This window comes from Hyperolius riggenbachi, chromosome 3, assembly GCF_040937935.1.
Source record: "Hyperolius riggenbachi isolate aHypRig1 chromosome 3, aHypRig1.pri, whole genome shotgun sequence".
In the NCBI taxonomy this organism is placed as follows: domain Eukaryota; kingdom Metazoa; phylum Chordata; class Amphibia; order Anura; family Hyperoliidae; genus Hyperolius; species Hyperolius riggenbachi.
Window position 1 is genome coordinate 55,278,914 of NC_090648.1, and position 13,110 is coordinate 55,292,023.

At 45.1% G+C, this 13,110-nt stretch overlaps 1 protein-coding gene across 1 annotated transcript in view; it reads right to left on the reverse strand.

The window, feature by feature from the left end:
- LOC137562618 (A.superbus venom factor 1-like) overlaps positions 1-13,110 on the reverse strand; it is a 231,262-nt gene that overhangs the window by 190,814 nt on the left and 27,338 nt on the right. The window contains exons 8-10 of the mRNA XM_068274131.1: positions 9,820-9,925; positions 3,849-3,969; positions 231-346 (exon numbers count right to left, since the gene is read on the reverse strand). Of these exons, the coding sequence (XP_068130232.1) occupies positions 231-346; positions 3,849-3,969; positions 9,820-9,925 (343 nt within the window). The remainder of the gene's footprint in view (positions 1-230; positions 347-3,848; positions 3,970-9,819; positions 9,926-13,110) is intronic.

Here is a 13,110-nt window from a genome sequence, read left to right on the forward strand (position 1 = left end):
GATTAACCCTAATGGAATCACACGAGTGGGTTCACCGCCATTGCTGTAGATTGGCAAAATGTTTTTTGGGAATTGCCAGCGCCAAGTGATCCAAAAATGCAACCATTATCGCTTTAGTGGGTCCAAGGCCTAAATCGAGCCCGGCATCGGTGCAGTTCAGAGAGGGAGGTGGCCGGTAATTTAGTATATTGCCCTCTCCCCCGTTACACAGCCTAAATATCTTGTCTTACCTTCATCTCAAAAGGCATTCCAGGTTTGAAGTATTTAGAGGTCTTTGTGAAGAGGATCTTGTATGGGGATGTCACAATGGGAATATCGTTAAGCTCAGTTTTCTCACTGTTGCTGCCTACAAATGACAAAAAGTCAAATGTTACTTGAGATGCCAATCCAAGTCATTCATTTCTGTAAAGCACTAAAAACTGTCTTCTAGCAGCGAAGGACATTAATATTATTTTTAATATTATGCATTTATACGGCACTTAGGGGTTGCAGAGGTTGCGACTACACCGCCGCCCTTGGGCCAGAGGGGCCCCATAGAGACCTTCCTCAACCGCAGTATTTGTTCTTTATTGGTCCTGTGCTTGTAATAATCATCCACAAACTGTTCCCCATCCCCCTCTTGCACCTCCGACACTGCGTTGTCCTTGGCAGGTTTTGGTGCGCCGTATCAATTGCTATGTATAGAGTGCCGGGGGGGGGGGGGGGGCGCAAATAAAAAAACTTGCACTGGGGCCCATAGATCCTTTGCTACACCACTGATGGCACTGACATTTGCTGCAGTACTAAAAGTACAATTCACATCACTGACCCTCTCTGAATGTCCGTGCCCATTAACGGCTGAATTCCCGCTAACCAATCCGATCAGATTGATGCGATCGATCTGAAAAAGTAATGATTATGTTAATCTGATCTAACTCGCTAGTGGGACTTTGTCCGTTAAAGGGCATGACCCATCATTTCCGATAGATTACAACAGTGATTGGTAGCTGAATTGTGCCTTTAATGGTCATATCAACTCCGACCATAGTCTTGAAGCCTTGTGCATTAATTTTACCCGGCACGGATTGCCAGTGTTTTTGTTGCCATACGTGTTATTAGTTTGAAGATGACGATGCTCAAACTTGTTTTATGACCCTTGCAAGATGGGCCTCCAGACTATGAGGGTCACATGGGCTAGGCAAGGGAGAGGGTGTGAACACTGGGGGGACCTCATCAAAGGTTTGCTGGGAGGCCCCATGATTTGTAGTTACGCCCCTGATGTGTTCTGTTCCTACGTAGGGAGGGGGGAGAGCAGCACGGGATTGACATCATGCATTAGCAGGCCCTGATTTACATCACTGGAGCCTATAGTCACAGATGTCCTGCACCTTAGACTTCCCCTTCATGAACCTACAAACCCCCATCAAACCGCACCGCAAGTGTGCTGGCTAGCTCAGCTGTCACTTCTCTCTTACTTCCCTTGCCCATAATAGGTAGCTACAGGTGCCCCTTAGTATTAGGTAGCCAGAAGTACGGTCAATAATAAGTAGCTAGAGGTGACCCCAAATATTAGGTAGCTAAAGGAACCTCAATATTAAGTAGGTAAGCAGCTCGAAGTGACCCCGAAGGGAGATCTGAAAAGTGGAATGTAGAGACCAAGGTGAGTAAGCTCTCATTTACACTCTGCTCGGGACTCTGCATAGGTAAGGCAGGAGGGAGGCACTTGGGGATGGGAGTGAGCCGCCTTTCCTTCATCAGACGTCTGTAGGCATGTGCCTACAGTGCCTCATGGTAAATCCAGCCCTGAGCATTGAGCAAGGTTAGTGGGTAGAACACTTGGCCAAAGTGTTCCATCAGGGGCTGCTGTACAGACGCTGGAGTCGCGGCAGAGGCGGTCGCTATCGGCCACCTCGGCCGAGTTTCATTTAGCGAGTGTAGGAAGCTTTACTCTGTCCTTCAATGATCTGACAGTCATAGCTTTAAAAGCCAGCAATAAGTGAGCATACGGTTCCCCTCCTTACAACTATGCTCCACTGTGCACTGTGCCAGCATCCCTCCTCTTCTCCCTAAAGCAATTGACCTACTTGCTTGGGGCACACATGCAGGGCCAGGGGGTGCTAAAAGATCTTGGGGGGGCCTGCGTCTGTCTCTCCCCCCACACAAACTCTTTGGGCAATCAAGGCAATTACCTGTTTTGCTTGAAAATGGGCACATTTCTCTGGTTATCTACTGATTAATATAACTTATTGGGCATTGAGCACGAATTTCACATGATCAAAATTGTGTGTCGTAATTTGTAATTATGATGCTAAATTTTGGGAAAAATCAGGAACTGCAATTTTGCAATTTCACATCATTTACGCATTATTTTGTGCCCACTTTAGCGGTTAATATCAAAGCCCCCATACGTGCTATCGCCACCAAAATTGCTACATATGTTAAAGGGAACAAGCTGAGAGCTGAGAGAAATTAAAAGTTTTATACATACATGAGGATTCCTCCAGCCCCATGTGCACGGATCGCTACCACGCAACCGTCCTCAATCTTCTCTATCGCCAATACAGAGTCCTGTAACTTCAGCCAGTCGCAGCCAGTCTGTGCAAAAGAAGTGCGCCCTCTACGCAGGGGCATAGCAATAGGGGGTGCAGAGGTAGCGACCGCATCGGGGCCCTTGGGCCAGAGGGGCCCCGAAGGGCCCTCCCTTAACTACAGAATTAGCTCTCTATTGGTCCTGTGCTCATAATAATGACTTCTGTAGATACTTTGAATAGTAATAATCATTAACACACTGTCCCCCATCCCCTTCTTGCACCTCTGACACTGTAGTTGCCATTGGCAGATTTTGGTGCGCCGTATAAATTGTTATGTATAGACTGCTTGGGGGGCCCCATTGTAAAACTTGCATCGGGGCCCACAGCTCCTTAGCTACGCCACTGCCTCTACGTATTACTCTGGCACCTGCTGGAGAGATACGTAGAGGGTGCACTTCTTTTGCACAGACTGGCCGTGACTGCCTGAAGTTACGGGACCCGGTACCAAAGAGGTAGAAGACTGAGGACAGCGGCGTGGGAGCGATCTGTGCGCATGGGGCTGGAGGAAGCCCCAGGTATGTAGAAGACGTGTAATTTCTCTCAGCTCTGGTACACTTTAAGTAGTGGGAACAAGTAAAAAAAAAAAAGATATTTTTAAAAAGACTTTGTAGTAAATATGCCAAGGGCAAGGACAAATGGTTTTAATCAATTTTGTCTGAGTTTAAAAAACATTTTTCCTTTGCATTTTTAGAATAGATTTTCTTAAAAGCTACAAGGTCTTCTTGAAATGTTTTTTACTTGAACCCACTATTCTCCTTAGAACAACCACTAAACTCAGCTGTCGAATGCCAGTTGAGTTCTGTGCACTGTTCAGGAGCCAATTTCTTTAGGGTTCAAAACCTGTGATCACTGGGGGCCAAAGTCACTCCTCGACCCCACCTTTGCTGCTTAGGACCCTCTTCTTTGCAGCTGCGCCACCTTCTGTGTGCAAACATGGCCATACTGTGCATGAGCAGTAAGGGCACGCTCATATATGGATAGGAGCATAGCCACAAAGGCATATCTGGTAAGCTGGTCAGATATGTTCAGAGGGACCTACGGTGGGAATGGTGGGCTCAAGGGTGATCCGGGAAGCCTCTGGACTACCCAGAACCTTCCCTCTACTTAGGAAAGTATCTACTTTTATAATTGATCAAGCTAGAGAGACCGTTGGGAAGGCTTAAATTACACAGACATGTCATTCCTAATCAAGGAACAGTCCATCAGCACATCACAGAGTTCTCCTTTAATCTCATCCCTGAAAGAAGAGATAGGGCCGCAGCTAGTTTCCAGTCTTACCATCATCAGTGAAAACTGTGGCTGATGCCCCCAACGTCCACTCCAGCATGTCCTTCTCCTGCTTGAAGAGCTTCACCAAGTCTCTTCTTCTCAAAACAGCCATGGCTTTTCCATTTGATATCTGAAAATGGACCAATCAGGAGAAAGTTGTATTTATAGACATCAGCTTTAGTATCCAGTTTGGTATATTTTAGGTATTTTTTCAATAGATTTGGTCACACATTTCATTCCCAGCAAAGCTAAGCACCATGAAAATGATTTTCCTTTAATTACATTTTTTGAGGACCTGTGAGCTGGCACATCTCTTTCCTTTTGAGATTACACACAGGTATAAATGCTGTAAGGGCTACTTACAAGCAGTTTTTTTTACAGTCTGCATAGTAACACCTATATAATTCTTTATAATTCACCTCTTCCTGCATGAGGAATTAACTGCACAAATTGAAAACTTTGCAACTCAGGAGAAATGCCAACTGCACTAATCAGAATATCAACATACTTAGGGGTTGATTCACTATAAGAAATAGCATGCCTTATCAGAATCAGAATCAGCTTTATTCGCCAAGGGCGACAGGTGCCGCACCCGGAATTATTTGTGGACACATGGCAGACATGGATGGTAGTGCGTGTTAACAGCATCAGTAGTAGCTACATAGGAATGCAACAGTATGGCAACAACAATATAGGAATACAACATAGTAATACAACAGTTAACAGCGACAATATAACAACAACATTGATAGTAACAGTAACAAGCATAGTGTGGCTGAACAGCCCCATTGTGCCAGAGTAGCGTGATACGATTGTAACACGTGGAACAGTGTGGACTACAGGCATGCAAGCATGCTCTCATTCGTTGAGTATGAGAACTGCCTGGGGGAAGAAGGTGTTTCTGTGCCTGGTGGTTTTGGTGGGGATGGTCCTGTAGCGGCGGCCTGAGGGCAGGGGGTCGAAGAAGCCACTGCCAGGGTGGGATTGGTCGTCGGTAATCCTGTTGGCCCTGGACCTCATTCTGGATGTGTGGAGGAGGTCCAGGGGAGGCAGAGGTGACCCGATGATCTTCTCAGCGGTGCTGATTACCCTCTGAAGTTTGTGCTTGTCCTTTGTATTTGCCCCCGAGTACCAGACAATGATGGAGGAGCAGAGGACAGACTCAATGGTGGCCGTGTAGAAGCTAGTAATTAGCTCCCGCGACATTCCAAACTTCCTCAGCTGCCTTAAGAAGAACAGTCTCTGCTGTGCTTTTTTTTGAGTTACGGAGGTGTTCACATCCCACCTTAAGTTCTCAGTGATGGTGGTGCCAAGGAACCGTGCGCTGCATACTCTGGAGACCTCAGTGCCATCAATGTAGACTGGATGGGGAGATGGGGCATTCCTTCTGAAGTCCACAATCAGTTCCACTGTTTTTGCTGTGTTTAGTACCAGTCTGTTGTCCGTGCACCACCTGAGGATCCGCTCAATCTCGCTACGATATACAAACTCCCCTTCTTCTCCAATGAGACCTAGGATGGTGGTATCATCCGCAAACTTGATGACCTTGACAGAGTCAGTGGATGATGTGCAGCTGTTTGTGTACAGGGAAAAAAGAATTGGGGACAGCACACACCCTTGCGGGGCCCCCATGTTGGTAGTTCTGACTTCAGAGGAGCAGCCGCCGATTCTCACTAGTTGTGTCCTGTTGGTGAGGAAGTCCTTGATCCAGGTGCAGAGAGAGAGGTCCACACCGAGTCGTGCCCGGTTGTCATGCAGAATGTTCGGACAGATGGTGTTAAAAGCGGAACTGAAGTCCAGGAGCAGGATTCTGGCATAGGTGTTGGATTTGTCCAGATGAGCCATGATGTGTGCTAGACTGATCAGGGTAAACATGCCTTATCAGGGTTAAAATGCCTTATCAGAGTAGCATAGCGAGCGCTATGAACTTATGCCTGCTAATTGGCAATGACAAGAGCTCCACTCGTCCTGCCTGAAGTCCCTACGGGTCCAATCACTTTAAAGGACATTATCCCCGCACTTTGATTGGCCCAACAGGCTGCCTGTCACTTGATAGGAAACTTTACAGGCAGCTTATTGGGCCAATCAAGGTGCGGGGATAATGTCCTTTAAAGTGACTGGACCCGCAGGGGCTCAGGGCAGGATAAGTGGAGCTTTCGTCATTGCCAATTATCAGGCATAAGTTCATAGTGCTCGCTATGCTACGCTGATAGACACGTCAGCTCTGATAAGGCACGCTAACTCCGATAAGGCGTGTTAACGCTGATAAGGCATGTTAACTCTGATAAGGCACGCTATTTCTTATAGTGAATCAACCCCTTAGTGTGCCTTTTGTTGTCATCAAGATTTCAATATGGCTCTGTCTCTGTAAATAAACCCAGGATGGTTAAACTGGAATAATATTGCAACTCACTTTTTCCCCTTCCCACACCATTTGTTCTTCCTCCCCTTCCCTCTCCTCATCTCCTTCTCTCATCCACTTTGTTCTTTACTTTTTACTAGGGATGAGCGTAATGACCTAATTACGAATTTCCGAAATTTCGCGAAATTACTACAATTACGATTTCAGCAGTAATCGAAATTTCGTAATTTTCGCAAATTACGCAAATTTTCGTAATTACGATTACGAAATTTAGTATTTTAAAGTTTGCAAAGGTTTCTATCCCTGTAGATGCCTAAAATGAATAACCAACCCTCCTTCTCTCTCTCTCTCTCTCTCTCTCTCTCTCTCTCTCTCTCTCTCTCTCTCTCTCTCTCTCTCTCTCTCTCTCTCTCTCTCTCTCCAGAGATTTGTAGTATTTCAAAACCATACTCACATTCATGACATGTCCAGGGATCAAACCCAGGCCAACCACATGGAAGACAGCTATGCTCACCACCATACCACCAAACACACACTAAATAGACTGCTAACCTAAATCTTACTTGTAGACAGTCATATGAGACACATGCTGGGTGCAGGGCTTTGTGATTGGACCATGCGATAGAGTGAGGTGCAAAAATGAAATCATGCCTAGCAGAGGATGGTTTCACAGTGCTAAATGCTAGGCTGGCTGTGGTGCAATTGGTTAGTGTGTCTGGCTGGTAACAGCAAGGTTACAGGTTCGATTCCATCCAGGCATGTCTTTTCCTTTTGCGTTCAACAGTTGTCCAAACAGAGCCAACAGAGCCCCAGATAGCCATGTAGAGTTAGGTCACAGCTAGCCTGGCTGTGGTGCAATTGGTTAGTGTGTCTGGCTGGTAACAGCAAGGTTACAGGTTCGATTCCATCCAGGCATGTCTTTTCCTTTTGCGTTCAACAGTTGTCCAAACAGAGCCAACAGAGCCCCAGATAGCCATGTAGAGTTAGGTCACAGCTAGCCTGGCTGTGGTGCAATTGGTAAGTGTGTCTGGCTGGTAACAGCAAGGTTACAGGTTTGATTCCATCCAGGCATGTCTTTTCCTTTTGCGTGCGCGCGCTGCGCCATTGAACCCCATGGGGTATTTTGCGTGCGTAAAACTTTACGCATGCAAAACTTTGTGCTCGGTGTTTGGACAACTGTTGAACTCAAAAGGAAAAGACATGCCTGGATGGAATCGAACCTGTAACCTTGCTGTTACCAGCCAGACACACTAACCAATTGCACCACAGCCAGCCTAGCATTTAGCATTGTGAAACCATCCTCTGCTAGGCATGATTTCATTTTTGCACCTCACTCTATCGCATGGTCCATGGTCCAATCACAAAGCCCTGCACCCAGCATGTGTCTCATATGACTGTCTACAAGTAAGATTTAGGTTAGCAGTCTATTTAGTGTGTGTTTGGTGGTATGGTGGTGAGCATAGCTGTCTTCCATGTGGTTGGCCTGGGTTTGATCCCTGGACATGTCATGAATGTGAGTATGGTTTTGAAATACTACAGATCTCTGGAGGGAGAGAGAGGAGGAGGAGGAGGGCTGGCTGTGCTATTCATTTTAGGCATCTAGAGGGATAGAAACCCTTACAAACCTGAAAAAGTAAAATTTCGGTTGGAGACACGAAATTCGTCATTACGGGAGTGAAATTTCGATTACGAAATTGTAAATTACGATTTGAAAATTAATTACGAAATTACAAATTTGGGTCGTAATGTTAAATTTCGCATTCGTAATAAAAGCAGTTCGAAATTTCGAAAATTTCGGCTCATCTCTACTTTTTACACCACACTTTTTTCCCTCCCTACACCGCTTTTTCTACCCCTCTCCCCCCCCCCCCCCTCCCCTTCCCCTTTATCCTCCCTCCACCACATGCCTTTCTCTCTACTGAGGACACTTTCAGTTTTGGGTCCAACTAGTGAATACAGGCAGTCACCTACTTATAAATGACCTAAGTTTCAAATTTTCATACATACAAACAATATTGTACAAAATATTACTAATTTTATATGTATTACTAATTTTTGTTGATACATGTTACAGTATTGTGTAAACTATTTTAGTAGTCTCTCAGAACTTCCTTCTACTTGTCATGTCTTGACCATCCCAAACGATTTCAGTGAAACTTGGTATACGGATCCCTTACTACCTGGGATGACATTTTCTGGGATCTCCTGGGCAGAGCCGCAAACAGACATTCAGATTTCACCCATTCAAGTCAATGGAAAATTTTTAAAAGGCTGCCATTCTCACAGCAACAAAACGAGAGGCCCCAAACTTGGCACAGTTGTTTATTTGATGACCGATGTTACAAATTCAGGGAAAGTGGGTGGAGCATAAAACAGCCAATCAAATTTCAACTGTTCATTTTAAAAATGCGAAAATGTAAACTGCAGCCATTCTTAGACTGTTAATTGCAGGGTTTTCAAACTTGGCACAGTTGGTCACTGGGTGACTGGAATTAATATTCCAGAAAGTGGGTGGAGCCTACAACAGCCAATCAAAACTCACCTAAAAAAGTACATAGCGTAATCAGCTCATGATAAGATGCCCTTCACCATTCCAGTGCATGAGGTCACAGCCACAAACACCTCTGTGCAGGAACACCTCCCCTCATACCTGCACTCACCCTTAGAGGCCTCCACTAATTCGGGTGGTAGGGTTCAATCACATGTGGGGGAAGGCAAACTTGCTGCTTTGCAAGGCTGGTCGCACAGGCGGTACAACTAAAAAGCGCCACATAGCGTAAAAACGTTTAATATAAAAAGATGAAAAATTTACAATTGCACTCACAAGAGACGAGGGTCAAAAAGCATTGAAAAAGCGTAAGAAAAAGTCTTGGGTAACCGCTCACATGCATGCTGCCTTGGATCCCCGTGTCCTGCGCTCCACTTCCAGACAGCCGGTCACGTGAGACATAGCTCCCCCCTACGCATTTCGTCAGAACACGGACTCATCAAGTACTGTGTTTTTTATAGGGGGTGGGAAGCTTCTGAGTTCGCAAACTACGGTTTCGAAATCAGAAGCTTCGCTACGTTTGCGTTTCATAGACTATGCGTTAAAATACGGAAACTTTGCGTAGTGCGAAGCGTAGTGTATGCGGACGCTTATGCCCTTATGCGGAAAAATTCCCGCAATAATCCGCTAACTATGCGCATGGGTGAACTAATATATGCGTACATTCCACCTTCCAATGCGGAATTGTATACGTATAGAAGGGTAATAATATTTCTGTGCATGCGCAATGATCTGTATAGACGCAGTTACCGCACGTGTAGTTGACTTCACAATACATATGTCAACTATACGTAGCGGGCGAAGCTTCGAATAGCGGTACTACGACTACACGGAAATACATACGCAATGTTTTTAAACTTCGTCTATGAACTACGATGCGTAGTTGCGGAGTACGACGCGTAGATTCGCACTGGCGTAGTTTACGAGCAACCCTGCTTGAACAGCCATATGTGACTTTCATCCTCTTACTCTGGCATATGAGCACGGTCAACATTTTGAGTAACATTTTTAAAAAGCAAATTTAAATCAGTATCTTCTTATTAATGATAAATGTAGCTCATTGCACATACCGTAATTCTTCTCAGTGTTTCTTCTGATAGACTTTTCTTCTCGTCACCTTTCTTCACAAAAAACAGCACATAGGCCACACCTTCCACTGGTTTACCATACAGGTAACTAATGAAAGAGTTCACATTTTTATGAATATTTTAAAACAAACTGATTTACATATATTACACAACAATAGATCGCACACTGTACATACAGAATACTGTTCACTAAAATATGCGCACTCACCTCCTGTACAGGCACCACAAATCACAGGAACACACCTCCTGTACAGATATCACTGATCACTAGAACACACACACCTCCTGTACAGATATCACTGATCACTAGACACACACACCTCCTGTACATATATCACTGATCACTAGACACACACACCTCCTGTACAGATATCACTGATCACTAGACACACACACCTCCTGTACAGATATCACTGATCACTAGACACACACCTCCTGTACAGATACCACTGACCACTAGACACACACACCTCCTGTACAGATATCACTGATCACTAGACACACACCTCCTGTACAGATATCACTGATCACTAGACACACACACCTCCTGTACAGATATCACTGATCACTAGACACACACCTCCTGTACAGATATCACTGATCACTAGACACACACCTCCTGTACAGATACCACTGATCACTAGACACACACCTCCTGTACAGATATCACTGATCACTAGACACACACCTCCTGTACAGATATCACTGATCATTAGACACACACCTCCTGTACAGATACCACTGATCACTAGACACACACACCTCCTGTACAGATACCACTGATCACTAGACACACACACCTCCTGTACAGATACCACTGATCACTAGACACACACCTCCTGTACAGATATCACTGATCACTAGAACATACACACCTCCTGTACAGATATCACTGATCACTAGACACACACCTCCCCTACCGATATCACTGATCACTAGACACACACCTCCTGTACAGATATCACTGATCACTAGACACATACACCTCCTGTACAGATATCACTGATCACTAGACACACACCTCCTGTACAGATATCACTGATCACTAGACACACACACCTCCTGTACAGATATCACTGATCACTAGACACACACACCTCCTGTACAGATACCACTGATCACTAGACACACACCTCCTGTACAGATACCACTGATCACTAGACACACACACCTCCTGTACAGATACCACTGATCACTAGACACACACCTCCTGTACAGATATCACTGATCACTTGAACATACACACCTCCTGTACAGATATCACTGATCACTAGACACACACCTCCTGTACCGATATCACTGATCACTAGACACACACCTCCTGTACAGATATCACTGATCACTAGACACACACCTCCTGTACAGATATCACTGATCACTAGAACACACACCTCCTGTACAGATATCACTGATCACTAGACACACACACCTCCTGTACAGATATCACTGATCACTAGACACACACACACCTCCTGTACAGATATCACTGATCACTATAACACACACCTCCTGTACAGATATCACTGATCACTAGACACACACACCTCCTGTACAGATATCACTGATCACTAGACACACATCTCCTGTACAGATATCACTGATCACTAGACACACACCTCCTGTACAGATATCACTGATCACTAGACACACACCTCCTGTACAGATATCACTGATCACTAGACACACACCTCCTGTACAGATATCACTGATCACTAGAACATACACACCTCCTGTACAGATATCACTGATCACTAGACACACACCTCCTGTACCGATATCACTGATCACTAGAAACACACCTCCTGTACAGATATCACTGATCACTAGACACACACCTCCTGTACAGATATCACTGATCACTAGACACACACACCTCCTGTACAGATATCACTGATCACTAGACACACACACACCTCCTGTACAGATATCACTGATCACTAGAACACACACCTCCTGTACAGATATCACTGATCACTAGACACACACACCTCCTGTACAGATATCACTGATCACTAGACACACACACCTCCTGTACAGATACCACTGATCACTAGACACACACCTCCTGTACAGATATCACTGATCACTAGAACATACACACCTCCTGTACAGATATCACTGATCACTAGACACACACCTCCTGTACCGATATCACTGATCACTAGACAAACACCTCCTGTACAGATATCACTGATCACTAGACACACACCTCCTGTACAGATATCACTGATCACTAGACACACACCTCCTGTACAGATATCACTGATCACTAGACACACACACCTCCTGTACAGATATCACTGATCACTAGACACACACACCTCCTGTACAGATATCACTGATCACTAGACACACACACCTCCTGTACAGATATCACTGATCACTAGACACACACCTCCTGTACTGATATCACTGATCACTAGACACACACCTCCTGTACAGATATCACTGATCACTAGACACACACCTCCTGTACAGATATCACTGATCACTAGAACACACACCTCCTGTACAGATATCACTGATCACTAGACACACACACCTCCTGTACAGATATCACTGATCACTAGACACACACACCTCCTGTACAGATACCACTGATCACTAGAACATACACACCTCCTGTACAGATATCACTGATCACTAGACACACACCTCCTGTACAGATATCACTGATCACTAGACACACACCTCCTGTACAGATACCACTGATCACTAGACACACACCTCCTGTACAGATATCACTGATCACTAGACACACACATCTCCTGTACAGATATCACTGCACACTAGAACACACACCTCCTGTACAGATATCACTGATCACTAGACACACACCTCCTGTACAGATATCACTGATCACTAGACACACACCTCCTGTACAGATATAACTGATCATTAGACACACACCTCCTGTACAGATACCACTGATCACTAGACACACACACCTCCTGTACAGATACCACTGATCACTAGACACACACACCTCCTGTACAGATACCACTGATCACTAGACACACACCTCCTGTACAGATATCACTGATCACTAGAACATACACACCTCCTGTACAGATATCACTGATCACTAGACACACACCTCCTGTACCGATATCACTGATCACTAGACACACACCTCCTGTACAGATATCACTGATCACTAGACACACACCTCCTGTACAGATATCACTGATCACTAGACACATACACCTCCTGTACAGATATCACTGATCACTAGACAGACACCTCCTGTACAGATATCACTGATCACTAGAC